Source organism: Protopterus annectens, chromosome 4.part0 (genome assembly GCF_019279795.1).
Source record: "Protopterus annectens isolate FY-2018-M chromosome 4.part0, PAN1.0, whole genome shotgun sequence".
In the NCBI taxonomy this organism is placed as follows: Eukaryota; Metazoa; Chordata; order Ceratodontiformes; family Protopteridae; genus Protopterus; species Protopterus annectens.
The window spans coordinates 617,776,245-617,802,031 of record NC_056733.1 but is presented as its reverse complement, the minus strand read 5'-3'; the positions used below and the strand labels follow the sequence as shown (position 1 = coordinate 617,802,031).

General features: G+C 43.6%; 1 protein-coding gene across 1 annotated transcript in view; it reads left to right on the top strand.

The window, feature by feature from the left end:
• Nucleotides 1-25,787, top strand: part of LOC122799482 (N-lysine methyltransferase KMT5A-A-like) — a 584,753-nt gene that overhangs the window by 541,090 nt on the left and 17,876 nt on the right. Inside the window, exon 8 of the mRNA XM_044068577.1 lies at nt 5,770-5,829. Coding sequence (XP_043924512.1) covers nt 5,770-5,829 — 60 coding nt within the window. The remainder of the gene's footprint in view (nt 1-5,769; nt 5,830-25,787) is intronic.

Genomic DNA, 25,787 nt, shown 5'->3' with positions numbered 1-25,787 from the left:
CACATTATTCCAACCATTTTTAATTAACTTTGCTCCTTATCTGAACTGTTTTTTTTTTAATTCTTATATGGCTTGCATTTTAAATTATCATTTTTTAAAGTGGTTTACATCTGTTTAACTGTATAGGGCTACACGCTTAAGTGCGATAGCCTGTTTTCTGTGTTAAAAGTGTTTTTATTGCTGTATTTGCCTTAACTTAAAAAAAAATCCTATCCCTCTACTCATTTCCCACCTTTCTAGAGCTAGTAGAGTCTGTTTTTCAGATTTTGCTGAATTCTAGGCTTTTTGTAATTTCCTGTGTTGCCCAGGCCTTTCTAAGATAGAGGGAAGCTTCTCTGTTCATCAGTGAGAGTGGTGAGCTTTGCAACAGCCTATCAGTTGCTGGAGGAGTGGTTTCAGCTTAGAAACTATAGTTTTATTGGTCATTTTGAGCTATTTCTGTCCCTTTCATCTTTCTGTTTAAAAAACAGTATTTGTGCGGTTTTGCGTATCACACAGCACTGTTTAACTAGGGTTAAACTATTCCCAGTGCCAGAAAGTCTACTCTTCAAATTTTTCTTTAGAACTAGCCAGTCTTCTAGTTTTAGCACTCAAAACTGCATCCTTGTGCTCAGCACTTGTTCAAAATTCATTGCAATCACTGAACAGACTACAATCTACTGCAACACTTGACTTTCCTCACTTGTCAGGAGGAGAAAAGTTTTTTAACACTTAAATTAAAAAGCACCTATGTAGCCATGTCTAAGGTTCAGCTCCAGATGTTTTCTCCTGTCCACCTGATGAATCTGGGCATCTTGCAGCTATGTAACAATTGCCTCATGTACACCGACAACCCTCTCCTCCTAAAACCCAATACTATAACCTGTGAGAAATGCAATTATATAACCAAACTGGAAGCCAAGCTCTCTCCAGCCAAGACTGGACTACAGTCAAGAGGGGAAGGTAAACACCTACACCACACCACACCATACTCAACACATAGTCCATCAAATCGTACACCACCTAAACCCACACATAGTAACACCATACTCAACACATAGTCCATCAAATCGTACACCACCTAAACCCACACATATTAACACATAACACACACCTACATTTGCGGTGGCTCTCAAAAATCTGTCCAAACAGAGACCTCCAAAGCAGAAACACAAGCAACCATCACCCCCCACTACCCATATGACACATAGACCACAAAATCAGTGCGCCACTCAACCTCAGCCCTTAAGGCAAAACAACGTACCCAACACACTTGTCATAGGCGACTCTATAGTCAGACACACTGATGTCCCGCTCACTAGGCTAAACAAGGAGAAAGTTACTGTCAGCTGCCTGTCGTGTGCCAGGATCCACCACATGATACACGCACTCAGGTTGCTCCACAAGTACAGATATGACTCTATCATTGTCCATGTTGGTGTGAATGACCTGAGATGTACCTCCCTGGACTACATGTAGAGACATGGAAGAGCTCTAGGATCATGTAGCCAAGGCAAGTATGACCCTAGCCCTGAGTAGCATCCTGCCATTTCCCAGAATGATACCACAGTACAAGGACAAAATGACTTCAACAATTGGCTAAACTTCTGGTATCATTCAAAGGGGATCCAGTAACTGTCTGCCTGGGACGACATGATCTACAGACCACAATGCTTTGCCAGAGCTGGCCTGCATCTGTCACTCCTGGGATTCCAGGTACTGGCTAAGGCTCTTTCCACTGCTATAGCGCCATTTTTGGCAAGGTTCAAATGACAAATCCACCACCATAGCAGGTATAAGCAAGCAAAAACCTAGGGTAATGCTACTCAAATTGCACTCACTCAAACCACTCCTCAATATGGAGAGCATAGACATCTGTGCAGAAACAGAGACCTGGTTCAAGGCTCCAGCAAGCACCCCTGTATTACCAGGCTATAATTCATGCCACACTTTTCGACCATCTAACCTGGGCCAAAACACTAAAGGAGGAGGAGTGTCCATATTCATTAAGGATATCCACACCTCCAGGCTAGTTGCTCAACATAATGTATCTGAAATTATCCAAGTGCAACTAACACTGGGCAAGACTGCAATCCAGGTTGTAGCTTGCTACAGATCCCCACCATGCCCCAGCATGCCCACTCCACGTTCCTTGATATACTGGATAATATTAAGGTACAGCCCAATACCCTAATAATGGGTGATTTCAACTACCCCACCATCAACTGGGAAAACTACTCTCAAGTACTAACTCATTAGCTCAACGCTTTCTGGAATTCTTAAATTCCAGTGCCCTGGATCAGCTTGTCCATATGCCCACCAGGGGCAGCAGTGTCCTGGACCTAGTCATTACCAACATGGGTAACCGATGTTCCACTCCAGAGGTCAGCTCCTCGCTGGTCAGATCCTACCATAAGCTAATCACCTTGGACATCAGTATTCTGCCTCCACCCCCCCCCCCATTAAGGAAACCACTATAAAAACTTCTCCAAAGCCAACTTCATGCCTCTTAAGGCAGAAGTGGCAAATTTCACTACACCCATGCAGATGGATAATAGAGGTACGACTGCTGAATTCTACGGAACCAAGACGCTATCCTCCCAAAAAAAAAAAGGAAGCCAATCTGGTGGTCCTCTGCCATAAATAAACTCTACAACAGAAGGAAGAAGCTGTTGCAAAAAAGAGTAAAATCCCCTGATTGCAGTAACTCCCTGATCACCCTCAGTAAGAAGCGGAGATCCCTCATAAAATCTTCCAAAGCTAGCTACGAAAATAAAATTGCCACTGATTCTAAAGACAACCACAAAGCATTCTACAGCTATGTCAAGAATCTCAATAGCAACACTCAGATCTGCTCCGAGCTACAGAACAAAGGCACTAGATATACAGAACTTGCCAACATCCTGGCGGATAGGTTCAGTGCAAACTTTATCCCCCCCAGCCCCCCAAATGGCCCATCCCTATACCAGAAGAATGCATAGCCCCTGTAATCATGGATGCACAAGTTAAGACCGCACTCTCCAAAACCAAAAACAGTGTCCATGGGACCAGACAACATCCCAGGCTGCATTCTGCACGAACTACAGAACGAACTGGCACCCCACTTAAGTACCATGTTCAATCATAGACTCACTTCCAGCTTTGTGCCTACTGAATGGCACACAGCGATGGTTATTCCACTCCACAAAGGGCGTGCCACCACGGACCCCGGGAACTACTGCCCCATTAGCCTGATGAGCCTGGTCTGCAAGGCCATAGAATGCATCATCATGGAACTTAAAAACATAGGTAATCTGCAAAGGCTGGACCCCACTCGATTCATATTTGTAAAAGGAAGATCATGTCTCCTAAACCTGATTGACTTCTTTGAAGTAGTCACCAGAGCCGTAGATGAGGGTAAGATGGTGCACACAGCCTGTCTTGACCTTGCCAAGGCTTTTGACACCATCCCCCACTCTGGAATTATAGATAAACTCACTAGACTGGGCATAAATCCCTATGTCACAAGATGGGTGGCCAACTGGCTTACTGATAGAACCCACACAGTGAAAGTAGCCGACTCCAAATCCAACTTCAAACCCGTGACAAGTGGAGTACCACAGGGTTCAGTCCTGGGTCCTCTCCTGTTTGGCATCTATTTCTCAGACGTCCAGGCTAATACAGCAGGTTTTTTGCTAACAAAGTTCGCAGATGACTTCAAACTGAGAGCCATAATAGAATCGCCTAATGATGTGGACATTCTACAAAGGAGCCTCACTGAGACTGATGCTTAGTGTCAGTCATGGCCTCAAGCTCAGTGCCAAAAAGTTTGTCACCCTCTTTGGGAAAAACACTGTACCCATGAACTTACCACATAGGCAGCAGTCTACTTAACACTGAATGTGTGATGAGACCTTGGGACACAGGTGGACACTAGTCTCTCCTTTGACAATCGCATTGCCACAGTAGTCAGGAAATCCTTTTACGTGGCACACCTCATCACTAAAGGGTTCTCCTCCAGAAAAATGTCATTGTTCCTCCCTACATATCCCTCATCAGACCCATCATAGAGTACAATGTCCTGTTTGGCATGTACCTCGCAAGACATCTGCAACAACTAGAAAGCACAGAAATACCCTCACTAAGAGGATTACTGGCCTCAAACAGATGCCATATGCAGACTGCCTCAAAAAACTCCAGCTTTACTCAGTCACCTATCACCTACTCAGAGGCGACCTCTACCTAACATACAAAGCCTTGTTAGACCCAGTTCTGTTGGACATGCTACACTTAAAGAAACCACAGTCTCTCCATGCCACATGCTCCAGGGACCTAAACCTTGCCACCACAATAAACAGAATATACTGGAGGAATAGATTCCTGTCCCAGAGACTTCCCATACTCTGGAACAGACTACCCATTCACGTCAAGCAAAGCCCCTCATTAGCCCTCTTTAAGAGGAACCTAGACAGTTGGATGGGAAATAGAAAATTCACCCCGGGGAGCACCTCTGTGTCTCTGCTCGACAGAGGTGCAGGAAAATAACCTTCTTGGGTGGTGAAAGCCAGGGAACTTTTCGGCTAGGCTTGTATAGGCCCGCAGGGCCAGATAGCCTAGTACTTACCTATGATCCTAAGCGACCCAAGTTTGATTAGTGGCTCGTGGACATGGATTTATTCCTGTATGCCACCAGAGTAGCTATAATGTAAATGGCTCTTAGCAGAAAGTTTTGAAGAGGATATCCAGTAAAACTGCATTTGTTTTGCACTAGTGCTGTTGCTGTTTTAACATCAGTGTCACACAAATATTTGCCTCAAGTAGAAGACCATTTGACTATTTTGGAAACTGGGCTGATGCTGGTGAGTAGAAGCCAAAATGTTAAAAACAGAAGTCTGTTTGTTAACCTTCTATTCATGACTACACCCTTACAACAAATTTCCTCTAAGTAAGGCTGCAGACCTTCTAACATCCCTATTTTGGAGGAACATTCCTATTTTCAGGCTCAGTTTACCTTCTGCACAAGATGTCACTATTTTTGGAGGTATGTCCCTATTTTCAGACATGATTTAGCCCTTGATACAATTTTCTTAATCCCCCCTCATCATATCTGATACTTGAAGCGCTCTACTACACGAAAAACCGCACCCCATGATCATCATACTAGTGGCAACAATAATTTAAAGAAAGGACAGATATTTTGTATCTCCGTTTTCTGAAGCAAAAATAAATGACCTGATATGGTAACAATATTGCAATACAAAGCCTACAGATTTTACACTGTTTCTTAGATAAGTACTTATATTTTTCCATCAGCTTTGTCACATTGTTTTTTAATGCATTTGAGTAATATATCCTCCTTACTGTAAGCAAGAAAAGTCATGCTATTCAATATTCAGTTATTTTATGCTAATTAAATGTCAAGGTTTTTAGATGGATGCACCTATTTTTTAAGGGCCTTTGTTCCATTTTCAAAGTCTTAAGGTTCAGAGATATGAGTCCTGCTTGGGAATGACTGAAAGGCTAAGCACATCTGTTCATTTTTTTTTTTCGTTTAATTCTACTGTTTGCTACAGTACTTGTTTTGTAACAGATTACACAACATTGTTTTTATTCTTTGGTACATGTAATTGAATTTCAGTAAAACCGTCCTCAGCCGTATCCTTTAAATGTATTAGCAGATTCTTATTGTGTGTTCCTTTTTCATGTCTCCTGTGAAAACAGGGTTCTGTACATTTCCTCATTAAGTTTTTGGTATGTTGTATGAAAAGTTGAATCTACGTTCTAAAATCGTTTTTTCGTCCTTCACAACAGTCTGATGAAAAGAAGAGAATTGATGAATTCATAACACGTGGAAAGGAAGAAGGATTAAAGGTAGTGTGTGATGCCTTTCTTTACTGCTGCTACATAGATCTGTCCAACTAAATTAAAGGCAATTACTGTATTCTAACAAATATTTAACAAAACAGGATATCTAGGACAAATTCAGTTCATGATAATTTGGGGTATTTTATCACAAAGGTGTGTCATAGTGGTGTAACGTTCAGCATTGCTGCCCTACAACACTTGGTTTTCTGCTTCATTTCCAAATTAGTGGGCCTTCTATGTGGCAGTCTGCATGTTCTCCCTGTGTTTGTATGGATTTTTGCTTGTGTCTCAAGTTTTCTGCCACATCCCAGCAACTGTGTGTGTATTTGTACATTGTGAGTACATTTATATGTGAACTTGATGGATTAGTTTCCTTTCCAGCATTGGTTCTGTGTCTGTCATTTGCTGAGATAGGATCCAGCATATCTCAGTGGGAGACTGCTGTCTTTGAAAATAAATGAATTTATCCTAAAGGTAAACAGCATTTACAATATTTGTATAATGGTGCCGTGTTTATTGATGAGGCTGGTTTCCTCAACTCCCAGTCTGTCAAGCCTGATCCATTGAAATCCATCTGTTCGACTGCGAGGATGACTTGCTAAAACTGCAAGATGCATATTAAAGCAAGCTCTCAAGAGTGAGGTGTGGTTCACAGGATTAGACTTGATTATCTTCGCCTCAGCAAAGCCAGACCTAATAAAGCCTTGCATACTTGTATACAATGATTTTATTTTTCTAACTTTATGTTGGATCTTCATAACTATTGTTTTACCATGCTTGATTTTTTTATTCCCCCGCCCCCCAAGGCTCCCCATCCCATTGTTCAAACCATTATGAAGATCACTTTTGCTTCATTTATATAATTTATGCATTGTAGACTCTGTACTAACAGTGATCCATATAAAAAGTCTTAAGTACTTATTAAGCAGCCCGATAAGGTTCAGCTTATATTGGTTGCCCATTCTGTCTGGTGAGTTTCTTTTATTGCACATCTCTCCAGGAAAGAGCTTTCATTCTGCCTCTCAAGGTAGTACTTCATCTTCAGGTTCTGCCACCCCATTTATAGCAGTGATACACATGCTACAGGCAAGTTGTCACCCTTGCTGCCCCTTGTAATGCATCCACGTATGATTTGTACATAATCATGATGGAGCAGTACTCAGTCATGCACACCTATCTCCAAATTCTACCAGCAAAAGAGATCTGTCCATCATCCATTTTGTGTTTGCCCCCCTTTCTCTATAACTAAACTTCCTAGATTTACCCTTGTCCAGCACCTGTGTCCAGACTCAAGTTACCAGCAGTGTTGTTGGACATTTTGCCTATACACAATGAGCCATATAAGGTGCTGTTTAAATATAACCCAGAAATGTCAGTGGGACAGTCTTTTACACTGTTTTACTGAGCCCTGTTAGTGCTTCTAATGCCTGCTGGAAAAGAGTTCAATCACTTTGGATCTTTTTTTTTGTTTCTATATATTTGTGTGCATGCTTTTGGGGAGGGGAGGCCCTTTTGCCTGCAGACCATTAGCTGTCTTAGCAGTCTATTAGACCATTTATTCCCAGCAGAGCAAGAGCAGTATCCAGCCTTAACTCACTCTTGCAAGGTGACCTTTGACTGCAGAGGTCATTATTTAGGCATCCAACAGGGTGCTACTGCTTAAGACCCTAACCTAGTCTTGGTGTCTGGGGAAAAAACATGTCACATCACCACAGGGCCCTGCTATATCCTTCCCTTGTGTACATGCTTCCTCAAACATACACACACACACACACACACACACACACACACACACGCACACACACACACACACACACACACAGTGCTGCCATCACTGGTTTGGTAGGGCTAAAGTCTATATCCTTGGTCTGCCTCTTTAGTGTAACAGAGAAGTCTTTACTTGGTGGAAGTAGATGGTTATAGCCACCAAGTCCCCACCCTCCAGAGAATGTTTGTGTTCACTTCCACCTTCTCCTGAAAGTTTTTCCAGCATTCAAGTTTATAATTGAACCCCAGGTGTCTGTGGCACAGTCAGGGCATTATTCCCGTCTGCTGACATTAGACTTGTAAAATTACTAGGTAATAAAATGCTACCTAACAAATGTTAAGTTTTGAGTGTTTTGTAAAGGAAATTTTATACAGCCCTCTGACTCTTACGTTTAGTCGAAAAATGTCTTTGGCTTCATTGTGTTAATGTAATTGATGTGATGTTCATTGAACACAGGGGAACTTGCAACAAAATTAGATCATGACTTCTGAATGGAACAGCTATTTATGTTACCTGTTGGCTTACAGAGCAATAATGCACTGATCCGATGTTATCTTTTTCATCTGATTCAACCTTTATGATGTCAGATCTGACCTTGGTATTTTGTTCTAATGCTGTGTAGCCAAGGCTCTGGCTCCTGTCCTACCCATAATTCCCTCCTCCCCACGAAGTTAGCTCAGATCTCGTTTGCCACCCGAAGTTTTCAGTCATGTGTAAGAAGGCTTCTCTGATAAGCTTATCTTTTTCAGACTTCTATTCTGTTAGGATGATTGGTAGTTTCTAGTCTTTATAGCTATTGATAGCTCCTGTCTTACCTGTTTCCTTTAGGGAATTTTTTTTTCATCTTTTTGATGGTTGCAAAATGTTAGTTTCTAGCGTGCATTTGTTTTGCTAGTTTAGGACAGTAGTTTAGATAATATTTATTAGGATATTTCTGTAGTGTCTTGCTACCGTTGTGATGATGATTATCATTGTTATTATTGCTGTTAGTTACTCAGGGTTTATAACAGTTTTTTTTCTATTAGTGGTCATGCATCTAGTATATCAGATAACTTGCAAGGTCTTAAAGTCCCTTGCCTGTGTTCATAAGATCGTGTCGCAGGACCCACACTCTGGGTATACTGCCTGGGCACTGCACACCTGGAAGTAGATGGTAAAGCCTGTGCTTCTATTGGCTCTAGAGCCATTCAAACTAGAAAAGAAAATCTTTCTCTAAAGTGTCCCCCCCAGTAACAGGGTCTTCTCAGCCCTTGACCTTTGCTTCCTCAGAGTCTCCAGCAAGGAACGTGGAACAGCCTAAGTCCAAAGATAGAGACAGACAAGCCTAAAGAAAAAACATATAAGATTTTTAAGCATAACTTAGATCTATGGATGGGAAAGTGAAAATTTACCTCAGGACCACCCCTGTACTAATAATGAATAGAAGCAGCTCCTAAATACTTTAGCCTATGCATCTGTCCCCTCATATTACCTAGGGTATGATCCTAGTTATTCTCTTTAGGGGTAATATATATTATTGACCATGGGATTGGTAAGGCCAATCTAAAACTAGGTGGGATGGGTTATTTTGATAAAAAATGGACATTGGTTAAGCTTAAAGTGGCCCACAAGGACAGCTAGCCTAGTACTTTCCTATGAACCTATCAGACAAACCTGGAAAATGGTCCCTAGATCCACCAGTTCCTTTGGGTCTGGTTCTGATGTCACCTTGAAAGTTGGATCCACTGGACCCCTTAGGTCCGACCTTCCTTGCCTGGCCTCCATTTCTGTCTGGATCTGGTAAGTCCTAAGTTATATTCACCTGTTCTACATAAGAAAAGGTTTTCTTGACCCCCTCCTGCAGCATCCGTCATTGAGGGTGGCTTGGTCATCCAGAAGCATTAGAGTTCGAAGTTGACAAGAAGATGAGAAAGTTTCTAAAAACACAGATTTAGCTTGGGGTTTTCTTAGTGATATTCACTTTGAATGGACTGGGTACGGGTCCAACCACCCCTCCCATGTTGCCTGTGGTACCATCCTGCTCTTTGGGACCTGTTTTCTATGGATCCAAGATCTATTGATGCACCTTTGTGGGAACAGACAACCCAAGTGACTTTGACCCCGGCTACATTCCTTACTCTCTACTCCAGGTCCTGGATTGAGAAATGTCTGAGCCATCCCTCCTTTTCAGAGCCTTTGCTTTTGACAGCTCTCATAGGTCGAGGCCCATTGAGCCCAGGGAGTTTACTTCTCAGCTGTTCGTTATAGAGAAACTTCCCTCTACAGCAATTGCAACTTCTGCCTTCAAGGCATTCAAAAGGGCTTTGGCTGGACCAATGGAAAAAGCATTGCCCTCTAACTCTATTACGTCTCATCCACAAGGGGCTCCTGTTTTTTTCTACTCAGTCTTGTCAGCAGGGACAGTCTATACCCGTGTCTTCAGAGGCCTATTATGAAAGCTCCCAGTCAGATTCAGCTCCTTCTGCTCATTCCCCAGCAGAAGGTCACAGAAAACAGACATGCAAACAAACACTTAGACTCTTCTACAGAGTCAGTCACCAAAGATACAGATTTGGATGAGAGTGGGGGTTCCCATAGATCCCCCTTAGAAGATGTCACTTTTGGTGAGATCCTTGAATTCATGAAACATTGAGGGGGGCTGGTCCACAGATGACTTACCACTAGATGTGTTTCTCTTCCTTGGAGCCTTTGGTACCAGTTTATCTACATTCTGGATCATACCACCCATTGACCCCTTGATAGACCTAGTAGCCCAATAGACATGGAAGGACCCTGACATGGTGGAACCAATCCCAAAGAAACAGGATTTTGGTAGCCTCCTAGGACAGGAAACACCTGTAGCAAGGGTCCACTCATAGATACCATGGGCGTAGTAGCAGCCACAAAGAAAGAACTGCCTGAAGAAAGTTCATTTGTCCATCCCCTAATAAAGAATCTAGGTTGTTATACAGGTTTGGGAAATGGACATGCACTTCAGTGACTTTTGTTCTCAGAGTGCTGAACTGTTTAGTCCTTGTACACATTTCCAGAGGAACCTGGCTGAAGAGCTCAAGTCAATTTTGGGTAACCTACCTGCAGATGTTTAGAAGCCTGTGGTCTCCCAGCTATCTTCCCTTCATTCTATGTCTAGTGTCTCCATACATATGTTAACCAGTGCAGCTGATGCTATAGCTAGGGCAGTGGGCACCAACATCACTATTTGCTTGCACACCTGGATGTGCCTTTGTGATTTTGTGGAAGGCTTCAAGACATCTTTTAAAACCACCTTCAATGGCCAGAAGTCACTGGGATGGTAAAACCCTCTCTGCAGTAAGAATCAATTTCTCCACTCTCCAGAGGACCTTTTCCAGGAACCAGAGGGGTGGTTAAGAAAATGTGATTTAGAAAATCACAGGGTTATTACCATGAACCTCCTGCAGATACATCTGTTCATGGCAGTGGAGGAGGTTGCTCAAATGGACATCACCCTCAGAGGAATAGGTGGACCACAATTATGGTTCTCACAGCCCCTTTACCAAAAAAAAAAAAAAAACTTTTAGGGCTCCTGAAAGTTTACCCAACTGCCATTCTGTGGAGGCAGTTGGGGGGTGCTTATCCTTGCACCTACAAGCCTGACAGAACATCACAACAAATTCATGGATGCTCAGGATAATAACCAGAGGCTATTTAATTCCCTTTTCATTTCCTCCAATAAAAAGCTGCTAGAAAAAAGGCTTCCAACAGGTTCCCCTAGACCATTTAGAGTCTGGAGTCTACTCTAGGCTCTTTTTAGTACCCAAAAAATGGGAGATCTCAGACCAGTTTTGGATCAAAGTCATCTCAGTCATTTTGTGAAACAGAATTATGCATGGTCATGTTACAGTCCATGCTTCCTCTTCCAAGGAGGTATGATTGGATGTGCTCTATAGATGTTCAGGATGCCTACTATCACTTAAAGATAGAGGCACAGTTTGAGACTTCTCCATTTCCTGCTGGGAGTCAATCACCATTATTTCAGAGCATTGCCCTTCGGTCTCCACAGTCTCCAGGGTGGCCATCAAAGTTATGGCAGTAGAAGCATCACACCTCTAAATGCTAGGGCTCCAGGTTTTCCCATATTTAGACAATTGGCTCCTCACCTCTTTGACCAGGGATCTACTCCTTCAACACTGGGGCCTTCTGCTCCAATTAATGCTGATTGCTGAACCTGGGAATTGCAGCCAAACAATCCAAGAGTCAAATCCTCTCAACCCAACAGATAATTCATAGGATGTCATCTAGGTGCGTCCTTTCAAACAGTCACATAGTCTCTAAGGTGCTTTCCCTCTGATTAATTGCCACCCAGGTAATATCCATCTCTGCAAGCAAGACTAATTCTCCAAGTACTTGGTTTAATGGCTTTAATAATTAAGCTAGTCTCTCTAGCCAGATACTGTATGAGGGTACTTTAGTGGACTCTCTCCATGCCATGGGCCCAAAACACCCATCCACTACATGCCAAGATTTGTATCACCCAGATTTGCAAGGGCCACATTAGATGGTGGATAACTTCCACATTGGTCATGGAGAGCTGTCCATTTTTCCCAGCACGGCCAATAACAACTGTAATCATGGATACCTCCCTTCTGGGATGGGGGATGATTTTGAGGGGATGACCGTCCAAGGTTCCTGGTCACATCTAGAGGCCAGTCTTCACACTGGAGTCCTGGAGATAAGACCAGTCTTCTCAGTCTTGCAGGCTTTTCAGGACTTTCTCCCCAGTGGTGTGATTTCTGTCCAGACCGACAACATGGGAATGGTCTGGTACATCAACAAGCAGGGGGGAATCCAGTGTTATCCTCTTTTTTGGAAAGTAGTGGGCAGTGTCGTCATATTGATTTCTGATGTATTACCAGACAAGCTGAGCAGAACTATTTTGATTCCATATGAGTGGTTCCTCAACAAATCTGTGGCAGTGCAGATCTTTATCCACTGGGCCAACCTTGCTGCGACCTCTTCCTCTCATACCTAAACAACAAATGCAGCAGTTACTTTGCACTTATCCCTCTACATGGACACTCAATATAAGGGATGCTGTAGTCCACAGATGTCCCCAGGTCTCCTATGTGCCATTACTCCTGTTCTCCTCCCAACTACCTAATAACTAAGTTTATCCAAAAAGCAAGAAGATGCAAGCCTAAAGTGATCCTCATTGATTCCTTTTTACCCTGGTAAGTCTGGTTTCTGTTCCTGTGGCCTCATCTTGTACATTCTCATTGGATGTTGGATCAGTATCCAAATCTTTGCCACCCATCTGGATTGCCTCCTCTGGACCAGAGGTCCATGAAATTGACCACTTGGTTTCTCCAATTTTGACCATAACCAGAGACATCAGGCTACCTACATCAGTAGTTCATGTCATTTTAGCCTTTCTTCACCAAGAAGAGATGTGCCATCGTAAATAGACAAGGTTTTCCATTTGGGCCTTATCAAAGAGCTTGGATCCTTTCTCAGGGTTGACCCTTTCTCAACAACCATTCCCTCTATTTTGAAAATATTTTCCAATCTCTTCCATAAAGGGTCTAATTCTTCAACCATCAAAGTATAAATAGTTGAGATTGCTATAACATTGGACAAAATTATACTGCTATAGCATCTTTTTAAAATGTCTAAAGCATCTTTTAAAAGAACTTGTCTTCTGAGGCCACCAATTAGGAACCCAGTGCCTTCTTGGAATATTACCATCTTACTTCAAGCTTTAACTCAGTCCCCTTTTGAGCCAGCACCATAAGTGGATTTGAAGATTCTTTCGGAGAAGAAAATTCTTCCTGTTGCTCTCATTTCAGCCAGACAGATCTCAGAACTACAAGCTCTCTTCTGTAAACCCTCTTACTTGGTTTTCCACAAAGAGAGGGTATCATGAAGACCTAACTAATCTTTCCTTCCCAAAGTGACCACTAAAGAAAATCTGTATCAATCTATTCATCTTCCAATATTCTTTCCCAAATTTTCAAATGAAGCAGAATGTTTTATACATGCTAGATGTTTATTAACTCGGATTCTGACTCCATAAAATGAAAGACTTCAGGAAATCCGACCAACCATTTGCGGCTTTGTCAAGAGTAAACCTGGGTAAAGGACTCTCTAAAATGAGTCTTGAGATGGTTATCAGGGTGTATACCATTTGTGTATATGAAGAGGTATACCCTTACAAACGAAACCCAAAGGTCGCTGCACAAGAGCTGTAGCCACCTCTACCACCTTTATGAATACGCTCCCCATTGCTGACATTTGTGTAGCAACAAATTGGTCAACTGTCCATACTTTTGGATCTTACTACAAATTGGATGGTATAGTCTTAGTGTATGTTCATTTGGTTCCACCATTCATAGGAGTGTCCTTCCTTTAAACCACCTAGATAATTAGCAGCTTGGGAATCTGTCTCAAAGGTTGAATCAGACAAAAAAAGGATGCAGAGGTTATGTACTTAACATAACAATAGATCCATGTCTGTTCTTTATCTGGATCATCCATGTCCCCCTTCCAGTGTTGTCACCGACAGTTTTCTGGTGACTGAAAGATTCTCACGTAGACCCTGTCATTTAATTTTTTTCCTTTACTTCTTATTGTAATATTCAAATTTTCATCAAATATAACATCTAAAAGATTCCTTCCATTGTATAAGCAGATCTTGATATAGGTTTAGGTCTGCAAACTCGATTTGAGGCAAGTTAGTTTGGTATCCACACATAACCAGCACCCATTCATAGCTAGTTGTTCTCTGGTTCTGCAGTTCTACAATATTTGTGTGAGTTATGCTATGTCCTAAATTATTCTTCTATCAAGGTTCACTTATCTGCCATTTTTGCATGTCTGCCCCTGGATTCTCCTCTTCCAGTGCAGTCTTATGTCAAAATATTATTGGAAAGGGTTTTGCATAAGAGATCTCCAAAGCCTTGCCTTCATCTTTGACTTTCTGGAAAGGGTTGGATTCTAGAAGTATTCTATAAGTTACTACTTGGTCCTCTGTACCTACTTTTACAAAGCACTGCAAGTTTAATTTCTTCTCTAGGTCCAGATCAAGCTTTCCTAGGACCATTCTCCAGGGTCTCCTGGACTCTCTTCCTTCCACCTCCCAAATTTAGTTAGCCAAGATAAGCTACCATTATAGCCAAGGCTATTGCAGCAGTGATCAATATGATGCACTTACTACAGATATGCATGTTACTTACGACAATGACCACTGCTGCAGTAGTTGTTCCCTCCCTCCATCCCTCTTGTTTTTTGGTGTGTTTTATATACCAAGGTATAGACATATATTTTTTGCTCCTAGCACTGTCCTTTCAGGCCTCATCCCCTTATTCTCTCTGCTGATGGGAAAGCTTTAAAGGGTTTTCTGCCCAAATTTGTCTTAGCTCAGATCCAGCTGCTTGACAGTTTGGGCACGTGGAAGGTGCCCTGGAACTTTGGAAGCTGGCCAGCTGTTCTTTTCTTGGCAGGATATAGCACATATAGTTCAGCATAGATCATATGAACAGCTACTGTTATGGTAAGCATAACTTACATAACTCAGTTGGAGAAATTAATTCTGATATCATTCAAAGCTCTACTCACAGACAGTTGGTGGGGACTTTAGCATGGTTTGACCCGTGCAAGTAAGTAATCATGCCTGTTTGTAGGAGGTTTTCTCCATTGTCTGTTCTTCGTTAGAAGCCCAGTATAAGGAAAACATGAGAGAAATGCACATTTTTCTGTTTGGGCTAATTCAGTTTTAGTTGATCCTTTGTCAAAGTCCACTTGGTCACCATCTTTAACTTTTATGTGGGCCAAAATGGTTCTTCCTTGACAATGCTGAAAGTTTGTAAAGCCTTTATGAAGAACACAATCATTTTGAGGCTACTGTTTTATGAATCAGTGCTACTTTGGGACTATTATTTTGTATTTGATTAACTTGACCTCCTTTTTAACTAGCCTCCTCTGTGGAGCTCTGATATCATGGAAAACTCTAATCTGATGTCATCAGTATTCACATAATCCTTGACTGTGGGTGCGGTTCCAAGCCTCGGAACTGACTCGGCCATTTTCTTCAGCTCACACCTTCCAAACTCTCGAAACAGGTTGTAGCCATAATGCTCCTCTCTAAATTACTTCAGATCTCATTTGCCACTTTGTGTCAGATGCGTACAAGCGCTCTTGAGCTTTGGTTTTTGATTAAAGTAAGTTTTTTTCTTATCTTTGTCAAATCTCTTAAATCTATCTTCCGATTACTTATTCTCCTACCCGCTCCTCTCGCTTTCTCCTGTCAGCATGTCTTTGCTCTTTTTCTAGCTCCTCTTTCTATCATTGGTAGTTTTTCTCTTGACGCACCATTGTTGTAACTCTCCTGTACCTTTTTAGGTATTTCTTGAATACCATAGTTGGTATTTCCCCTCCTTTTGTCTACTTCCCCCCCAAAAAAAACCTCTTGGCTATTTATTTTACCAGTAGAGTGAGTGTGTGCACGTGTGTGTTTGTGGTTGTTATCTCTTTCTCAGTAATGGCTGAAAAATCAGATGTTCCTGCTAAGCCTTCTAAGGGCACTAATGAATTTAAGAGGTGCCAGAAGTACGATAGGAAAATGCCCAATTCGGACGGGCATGTTCCATGCATGTACTGTCTAGGTGTTGTACACTTACAGAGAATTGCTCTGTATGTCATGGGTTCTCCACCAGAACTCACTGAACGGAGAAACAAACTCCTTTTGAAAGGTCTATTGAAAGGGGATTTTGAAGAGGCCATTTCTTGATCCAGGACCAAAGCCAGTTCATCTTCTTCCTCCTCTTCTTCCAAGAACAAAAAAGGTCTTGCTTGGTTCCAAGTATCTCCCTAGAACCGCCTGAAAAGGTATTGAAACAGCCTTCGGTGTCAACAGCTCCCTCATCACCGAATGGCAAGAAAGACTCAACACCTAAATCTACGGATTTGGCTCCAACTGCCTCAGCACCAGGAGGTTTATCATTACCAGAGCAGTCAATTTTACCTCCTTTACCAAGGTGTAGATATTCTCCATCAGTCGATCCATTTAAGGACTGACCACCAAGCCCCTTTGTTGAACTGATATCCCCTAGATGATCTCTGACTTCATCTGTTCGATCCACTAATAATCTCTTGGAATCCAACATTATGAGACTAGTGGATCAGCTCCTGACATGAGAAGATCATCTTGCACTTCAGTTCCCAGCCAAGTTGGCACCGGGACCAGTCCTGTTATGACCCTGCCTCACCTTCCTCCTACAACTCCTATCAAGACATGGGAGCTCACGGCACCAACCTACCTGGCTCCGACTGCCTCGGTTCTGTTAAGAACCTCTTTTCCATAAGAGATTCACCTTGAGCTTCTCTGTTTTTTTTTTTGGAACTGAAGGCCTCCTGGGGGTTGAGACTTCATTGCTGGTTCTGAGGGGCAGTGATCGACTTCCTTAATTTCAGAGCCTTCCATGCCCCTCGTTGCTTAGACTTTCATTGTATTGACCCAGGCTTCTGTTTCGGGGGGTCGCCACCTCTGTGCAGGATGGGACCACGGTTCCGAAGGAGTCTATTCTGGTTCTGGGCTTCCATTCCTCTATGGGTGGGGGCTGGCCTTCTGAATCATGGAGAAGGCCTTGTCCATTGTGGACTCCAAGTCCTTGCCATCCCTGTCAGACCAAACTTCTACTTCCCCTCAACCAGAGCTTCCATCAGTCTCATCCCTGAGGCAGAGGGCACAAAAGACCCACTTTGGTGGTTTCCTCTTCAGACACTTCCCCAGAACATCCCCCTGTGAAGAAAAGGTCCAAGAGGAAGCACATAGACTCCTCAGAGGAGTCCTTCACTGAGGATACCAACTTTGAATTGGGGGAAGGTTCCACAAGTTCAATCCCGATGATGTTTCCTTTGGGGACATCCTGTAACAGAAGAGTGGTTGGTCTTCCCTCCAGCCTTCCTTGGAGGAGTCAGTTTACCTGGAGGCTTTTCATGCCCAATGCTCTACCTCTTGGATTTCTCTGCCTGCTGATGAGCTCATTAAACCGATCGAGCAGCGGGCTTGGAAGCTCCCCGACTCCATTGAACTGATCCCCAGGAGGCCTGACCGGATCCTTTCTGCCCCCAAGGAAGAGCAGCATTGGACTAAGGGTATCCCCGTAGACTCCATGGTGAATAGCGGCAGCCACTAAGATGGAACTTACTGAGGAATGCTCTACTATCCATCTTCCTAACAAGGAGTCTAGTACTATGGATAGATTAGGGAAGTGTGATTTTATGCTTCGACCTTCACTCAGGTCTTTGAATTACATGGTGCACTTTACCAGGCTACAGAGAGATCTGATCAAAGAGCTCACAGATACTCTCTCAGGAGCAGTAGCTGAAGGGGTCCAAGAATAAGATTACTTCTCATCTCACCACCTTTGAATCAATTTCCAACTCATCCATCAGGCTAATTGCTCTAATTGCTCATGCAGCAGAAGGGACGACAAGAGCAGGTTCAGGCATAGCCGTCAGGGGACCCGCCTGGATGCACTTGTTTGACTTTGCAGAGCCTTTTAAACCTTCATTCATCACTGCTCTGTTTGGTGGATCATCCTTTTTAGGACCCAAAGTAAGACACACTGGCCAGATGTGAGAAAGATGGGAAGACCTTTCTGCCATAGGTGTATGCTTCTCCACTCCTCAACGACCGTACTCCAGGAACCAGAGAAGTGGGAGGCTATGGTTTAAGAAGTCCCAAGGGCCTTTTCAAGACTCATGTGACAAAGATTTCCCCTGGGGCAGAGGAGGAAGTAACAGTGGAAGACGTCATCCTAGAGGCAGAGGTGGCTTGCAGAACCAGGTGCCAGAGATATCTGGTACCTCCTACCAGCACTCCTGAACAGAGGCCCAATTGCCTTCCTCTGGAGGCAGTCTGGGGACGATTATCCCTCCACCAATCAGCCTGGCAACAGATAACATCAAACAAATGGGTACAAAGAATAGTTTCCAGAGGTTACAATATTCGACTTCAAGTCCAGCGACCCAAAAACACTCCCAGATATTCCACCCAGTCGCAAGGAAGCACCATGTTTAACTTTTATGTGGGCCAAAATGGTTCTCCTTGGCAATGCTAAAAGTTTGTAAAACCTTTATGAAGGGCACAATCATTTTGAGGCTACTGTTTCATGAATCAGTACTACGTTGGGACTGTTTTGTATTTAGGTCTAACTTGCGCTCATTTTTAGCTAGCCTCCTCTGTGGAGCTCTGATATCATGGAAACCTCGGTTTTTCATTGCCATCACCTCTGGAAATTTTTTTCATGTGCTCTCTGGAGAACCTCCTTACCTGATGTTCTCTCAGGGGCATGTTTCTTTTGGGTCTAAGCCCTTTTTTATGCTTGAAGTGGTTATGCAGTTCTGTCTTGACTAGATCATCTATTTGCGTATGCATTTTTTTTTCTTTCCTTGTTATTCTAGCCATGAAGAATAGCTATTGTGCTGTCTGGACATTCACAATATTATTTGGGAAAAGGTGAGTAAATTTTCATTTACATGCTATCCTTTGTATCAGTGTTGGCCCTTTATTGGGACTCTGTTGGTATTGGCATTTTGTCTTTTAGTGCAACCCTAGCACTCTCAGTCCTTATTTTGGTATGTCTAGAGATGATCATCGTGTTTCACTGTTGCAGTCATTATATTTGGGTTATCTGCCTGCAGGTAGCCCTCAGCCGGCCTGAATACCAGAGTCTTGGATTCCTGTGTCAGATGCCGTCTCTTCTTCCATGACGTCAGGGGTATAAAACATGCAGCCGATGCCATTACATCAGTCTTTCTTGCCGTGCGGTGTCCAAAGCAGAAGCAGTCAAGTGCCGGGCGGCCAACTCCTGAAATTTTCATTTTCGAGTTTCAGAACCGAAGTCTTCGAAAAAGCTAAGTACCCCGTTGTGTATCCTTTTTATTGCTCTTAACCGATGTCAGTAAAAGTTAACAATTGTCTTACCTGTGGAAAGCAAATTACCTCATAAAGATTTTCATTTGTACTGCATTTCTTGCTTAGGCCCAGACCACAACGTCTCTCACTGTTTTTTTTGTGCCTTATTCAACCCCCGAACTATTTGTCGTCTGTCTATTTTTGCAGCAAATTATTTTGTTACTCGATATAACTATCCAGAAATGGCTTGGGTAAGCCATCCAATTACGGATATTCCAAAAAAAGTAAGGATAACGACAGAGACAGACCACATAGGTCCAAAACTGCCGATGACACTTCCGTTAAGCTAGTCACCAGTTCGCCGGTACTCCGTGAGGTGCTTTCACGGCCCCTGATACCCGCTACTTCAGATTCACAGGTCTCTACTGAGACCCATTCAGAGTCCGGTATGTCGCGAGATGCTTCAATTATGAAACCTGTGGATGTCTCTACCTTGGATGGGTCCAGAGCCACTGTGCAGGCACCAGCTGCTGAGCGTGTATTCAGGCCTACACATTTGCATTTTAAACTGACGCCATCTTCTTCATCCAGGCCTAAAACTCAACCCATGCCTAGAAAACCAACATCCAAATCCGCATGGTCAGGCCCATATGCCTAAAAAAACAAATGCTTAGAATGGCTGAAGACCTTTCTACTTTAATTAGGGGAAGCCAGCCTTCCCCCTCTGAGGCTTTGAACTGATTTTCCTTCTGATTCTTCTGATCAGGATTCTGATATCTGTTTCTTCTGATTACCAGGATTTGCCCTTATCCACCTATGAGGATTCTGATGCAGAGGATTCCATTCCCTCTGCTTCCCCTCCAGAAGATTTTTCTTTTGGTGAAACCTTGCACAGTCTTAGGGAGGATTTCCACTGGGAAGGCCAGGATTACTCTGACTCCAAAAAGAGGCTTAGGGAATTCTTACTCCTCCTGCAACACAGGCCTTTAGCTATCCCTCCTGTTCTGGACATTGTAGATGATGCCTTCTTGGAATCTAGCCTGTCCCCAGACACTACCTCCAGCTCCCAGAAAATCTGACAGGTGTTAGAGTACCTGACTCTCACAAGTTCCTGTACTGCGGATCCAGAGACCATTTCCCAAGGACCAAAGGGCATTAAGGCTACTGCTGCCAAAAATCCTACCCCTCTGATGGAGATTCTGGGGCCTTGGCCAGATGGGGTAAGAAGGTATACACTTCTGCTACTTTGGCCATTAGGGCCTTAAATTGCCAGTTTCATATGTTAAAATATCAGCAGCATATTATGGCACTACTTAAACAGAAAATTATGTTGATTCCTGACTGTGCTGAACATAAAGAATTACAGGATTTAATGCATTCTGCTGAACAAGTTGGTAAACATACTTTGCAATGTGGTTTTGACTCTCTAGAAGCATCTTGCAGGGTTGCTGTCAGTGGGTCTGTACTTAGAAGGCATGCTTGGCTTAAGAAGCAAAACTTGCCAGATCACATTAAAGCTAAATTACTGGATACTCTCTTAAACCAAGACTGCTTGTTTGGTAACAAATCCTCAAAATGATGGAGGAAAAAGCTAAATCTATGCAAACTGTTAAAGATAGTACAGCCTCCCAGATTTAGTAGGCATTGGCCTTCAAAGAATTGGTCCTTTCCAGTCTCTTTCAGGCCAAACCCAGGAACAGCAGACCACCTAGGTTAGTCTCAAGCTACACACAGGCCTAAGCAGTGGGGGACTCCCACTTCCAAAGCAGGAAGTAGTAAGACACCCCCTACGGAAAAATATCACAATGACTTAGCCTTAACCTTTCCAAGCCCTGCTCAACTTCCTGCTCCCTTAGGAGGAAAGCTCGCCTGCATGCAAAAAACTGGGAACTCATTACCCAGGACAAATGGGTTTTAAATATAGTTTTCCAAGGATACAGATTCCACTTCCACACCCTACCAACCTCAAATGGATGGCCAGACCTACCCCCAAACCAGTGGGCAGAGGCTCAACAGCAGGTTCTCTCTCTTCCAAGTATCAGGGCTATTCAGCCTATCCCAGTAGAAGAAAGGGGACAAGGTTTTTATTCAAGATTTTTCCTGGTACTCAGAAAAGACCGCTCCTGGCGTCCTATCCTGGACCTCTCTATTCTAAACACCTTTTTGGTAATCCCAAAATTCAAAATGCTAACACTTCAACAGCTGCTTCCTATGCTAGGCAAAGATGCCTACTTGGCAACCTTAGACTTAAATGAAGCTTACCTGCACATTCCATTAAGGGAATCTTGCAGGAAATATCTACGCTTCAGGGCAGGTTCCATGCACTATCAGTTCTCTGCACTTCCTTTTGGCTTATCTACTGCACCCAGGGTGTTCACAAAGTGTCTAGCTTCAGCCATTGCATTTTGCAGGCAGAGAAATATTCAAATATACCCATACCTGGACGATTGTCTGATTCAGGAAGAAAGCCAGGACATGCTATTAAAACATCTGGCATTCGTAACAAAACTTCTAACCTCGCTGGGGTACACCATAAACAAAAAGAAATCTTAAATAATACCCTGCCAACAGATTGTATTCCTGGGAGCAAGCTTGAACACAAATTCCCAGATGGCTTACCTTACGCCAGAGAAATGAGTGTATTTAACAACCTACTTCAAACTACTGGCCACAAAGACGCAACTATCTGCAAAGAAAATTTTGCAAGCCCTCGGTTTCATGGCCTCTAGCATTCTACTAATTCCATATGCAAGACTGCATATGAGCAAACTACAATGGTATCTAAAAAGCCTATGTTGTCAACATTCTCAGGACCTGGAATCAATGATTCTTATAATTCTTTGTATAAAGACAGAGTTCCTTTAGTGGGCAGAGGCCTGCCACCACACCAAGGGTCTCCCTTTCAATCTACCCTCTGCCGCCCAAACCCTAACAGATGCATCAGACTATGCATGTGGGGGGCTCATTTGGCAGGGCAATGCATTCAGAACAAATGGAGCCCGAGTCAGATGCACCTGCATATCAACCAAAAAAAAATGTTAGCTGTACAGAATTTCCTAACAGCCTTCAAAGATCACATCCTTCCAGGACAATTATTTGCGAAGACAGACAACACCACAGTTATGTGGTACATAAACAAGCATGGGTGAACCCACTCGTACCCTCTCTGCAGACTAGCCATGGCTCTGTGGAACACAGCCTTGAGCTACCAAGTGCACCTACAAGCTCAATTTCTGCCAGGCAAGCTAAATTCACTGGCAGACGACCTAAGAAAAAATCTCATGGACCCGCACGAATGGAAACAGGAGCCAAAAATATTCAACCTCTTGAGGAGCAAATGGGGGACTCCAGAGATAGACCTGTTTGCCTCCCCCAGAATTACCAATTGGACAAATTCTGCACAAGGACTCCCCACAGTCAAGCTTGGAAAGGGGATGTCCTGTCCTTTACCTGGGAAAGCCTCTCTGTTTATGCCTTTCCCCCTCTGCCTCTCCTCTCAAAGGTTCTGCTAAAGATCATACAGGACAAACCAAGGACAATACTTATTGCACCTGACTGGCCTCGCCAGTACTGGTAGCCCCTCTTGCGCAGCATGATACTGCTGGATCCATGGCACCTACCTCAGGCACCTTCCCTGCTGTCCCAGCAGGCAGGCCAGATTCTGCACCCTCGGCTTCAAACCCTAAACCTTGCAGCCTGGCTAATTCTTGGAGCTCTCCAATAGCATCCCTCAGTAAGCAGGTGCTAGATATCATTCTGGAAGCAAGGAGACCCAGTACTAGAAAATCCTATGCTGAAAAGTGGAAAATATACTGTTCCTGAAGCCAGACACAGGGTATGGGCACTACTGTGCCCAGCTTACCTCATATACTTCAGTACTTAACAGAAATGCTCCACAAGGGCCTGTCCTTCTCGTCAATTAAAATTCATGCCTCTGCCATTTCAACACATTATAATACTGAACCACCCCTCTTCTCTCATCCCCTGTTAAAGCAATTCCTCAGAGGGGCTAAAATTTAAGACCCCCCAGGCGAGCCCCTACTCCAGCCTGGGACCTTGTATTGGAAAAGCGCACTCTCCCTCCATTTGAACCAGCTGCAACTGCAGAGTTGAAATTCCTTTCTTGGAAAACAGCCTTCCTTTTAGCCATCACTTCAGCAAGAAGAGTGTCTGAATTACAGGCCCTCATGTTAGTGAAGCCCTTCATTATCTTCCATGCAGACAGGCTTTCCCTCAGGACCAATCCTTCCTTTATGCCCAAGGTGGTGTCTAGTGTGGCCCTAAATCAGTTCATTCATTTGCCTACCTTTTTCCTGAACCCACAAAACAAAGGAGAACGGATTATGCACTCTTTGGATGTGCACAGACAACTTAGATTTTATTTGCACAGGACTAAGCCTTTCAAAATCTGAACAGCTGCTAGTTGGCTTTGCTGCAGGGGCAGAGGGGAAGGCCATTTCAAAGCAAACCATTTCTAAATAGATAGCCCATTGCATTCATTTCTGCTATAAGCACTATGGAAGACCTACCACACAGGGGATAAGATCACATTCCACCAGGGCTGCATCTACCTCTACAGCCTTTCTCAGAGGGGTCCCTACCAGGGACATCCTAGAAGCTGCTACGTGGAGCTCTGTACATACCTTCACCAAGCATTGCCACATGCCTATTTTTTCTAAATCCAGAGCTGGTTTTGCCACTGCAGTTTTGCAGGGCTTAATAGCTGGCCCTAATTCTCTCTAACTGCCTCCTCCCTTCCTTAGCTTTGGGAATCAACCCAAATGTAATGACTGCAACAGTGAAACACGAAGAACATAGTACAGATGTTCTTCGTGTTTCACTGTTGCAGTCCTAACTGTAGGGTGCTCCTGCCGGCAGGCAGCCCGGGGTCGGCCAGAATCCCAAAGTCTGGGTCCGGCGTCAGCTGTACAAGCTAGTACCCTGACGTCAGTACGCTCTGGTACATAGCCGTCAGCCGACGCCATCTTCTCCAGTCTTTCTTGCCGTGCGGTGGAAAGCAGCTTGCAAGTTGTTGGTTGGCGATTTTCGAACAAGCGTATTTTGTTGTTGTCGGTCCGAAGTTCTTACTTCTCTTCTCAAAGCTAAGTACCCCATTGGGGAATCTTTTTCTTGTTCCTCCGATGTCAGAAAAAGTTAATAATTGTATAGCGTGTGGGAAACAAATACCTCATAAAGATTTCCACTCTTACTGTCTACCTTGCTTAGGCCCTGACCACGACGTTTCTTGTTGTCGGTTCTGTGCCAGGTTTAACTCTCATACTATTAAGCGTAGGTACGATTGGGCTTTAAATTATTTTGGCAGACGCTTCAATTATAGAATGTCGTCGGACACTACTGGAGTTCAAAAGAAGCGCAAAGACAAAGACAGGCCTCCGAGGTCCAAACAGGACTCGTTGCAGCTGGAGCCAGCGTCCGGTTTGGCTGTCGTCAGTGAGGCGCTTTTGCAGCCCCTGTCGTCCGCCACTTCTGAACCGATGGCCGATACGGACTCCCATGGGGAGCCATCAAGGCCCACTATTTTAACTGCTGCAGGACCTTCAGACGTCGCTCCTTCAGATGGGTCCGGAACCGCTGTGCAGGTACCGGCTTCTGAGGGGGTTTTCAGGCCTACTCACATCACTATCTCAAAGGCAAAGACAAAGACTCCTGTTAAGTCTAAAGTTCCTGCTCAAGCTGCTTCTGAATCCACTCCTAAGACACAAAAGCAATTATTAAAGATGGCTGAAGATTTGCTTACCATGATTAGGGGTTCTCACCCCCCTCCTGAGAAAAGGCCTCGACAGGATGTTACTCTGGATTCCTCTGACCAGGCTTCTGTATCTTCTGTTTCTTCCTCAGATCAGGACTATTCCTTTCCCCCTTATGAGGATTCGGATGCTGAGGACTCTTTACCCTCGGCCTCTCCGCCTGAGGATTTCTCTTTTGGGGAAACCTTGCATGAGATGAGGGAACATTTTCATTGGGAAGGACAGGAGTATTCTGCTTCCAAGAAGAGGCTTAGGGAATTTCTTCTTCTTCCCCAGCATAGGCCTTTAGCTATCCCTCCTGTTTTGGACATTGTAGAGGATGCTTTTTCTGAGGCTAATTTGAATCCTGATTCCATGCCTCCTGCTCCTTCTAAGCCTGATAGATTTTATAGGGTTCCTGACTCTCATTTATTTTTATTTAAAAACCCTTCTGCAGATCCTGAAACTATTTCTCAGGGCTCTAAGGCTGCTAAGGTTGCTACTTCTAAAAACCCTATTCCCTCTGAGAAGGATTCTCGTGCTTTAGACAGGTGGGGAAAAAAGGTATATACTT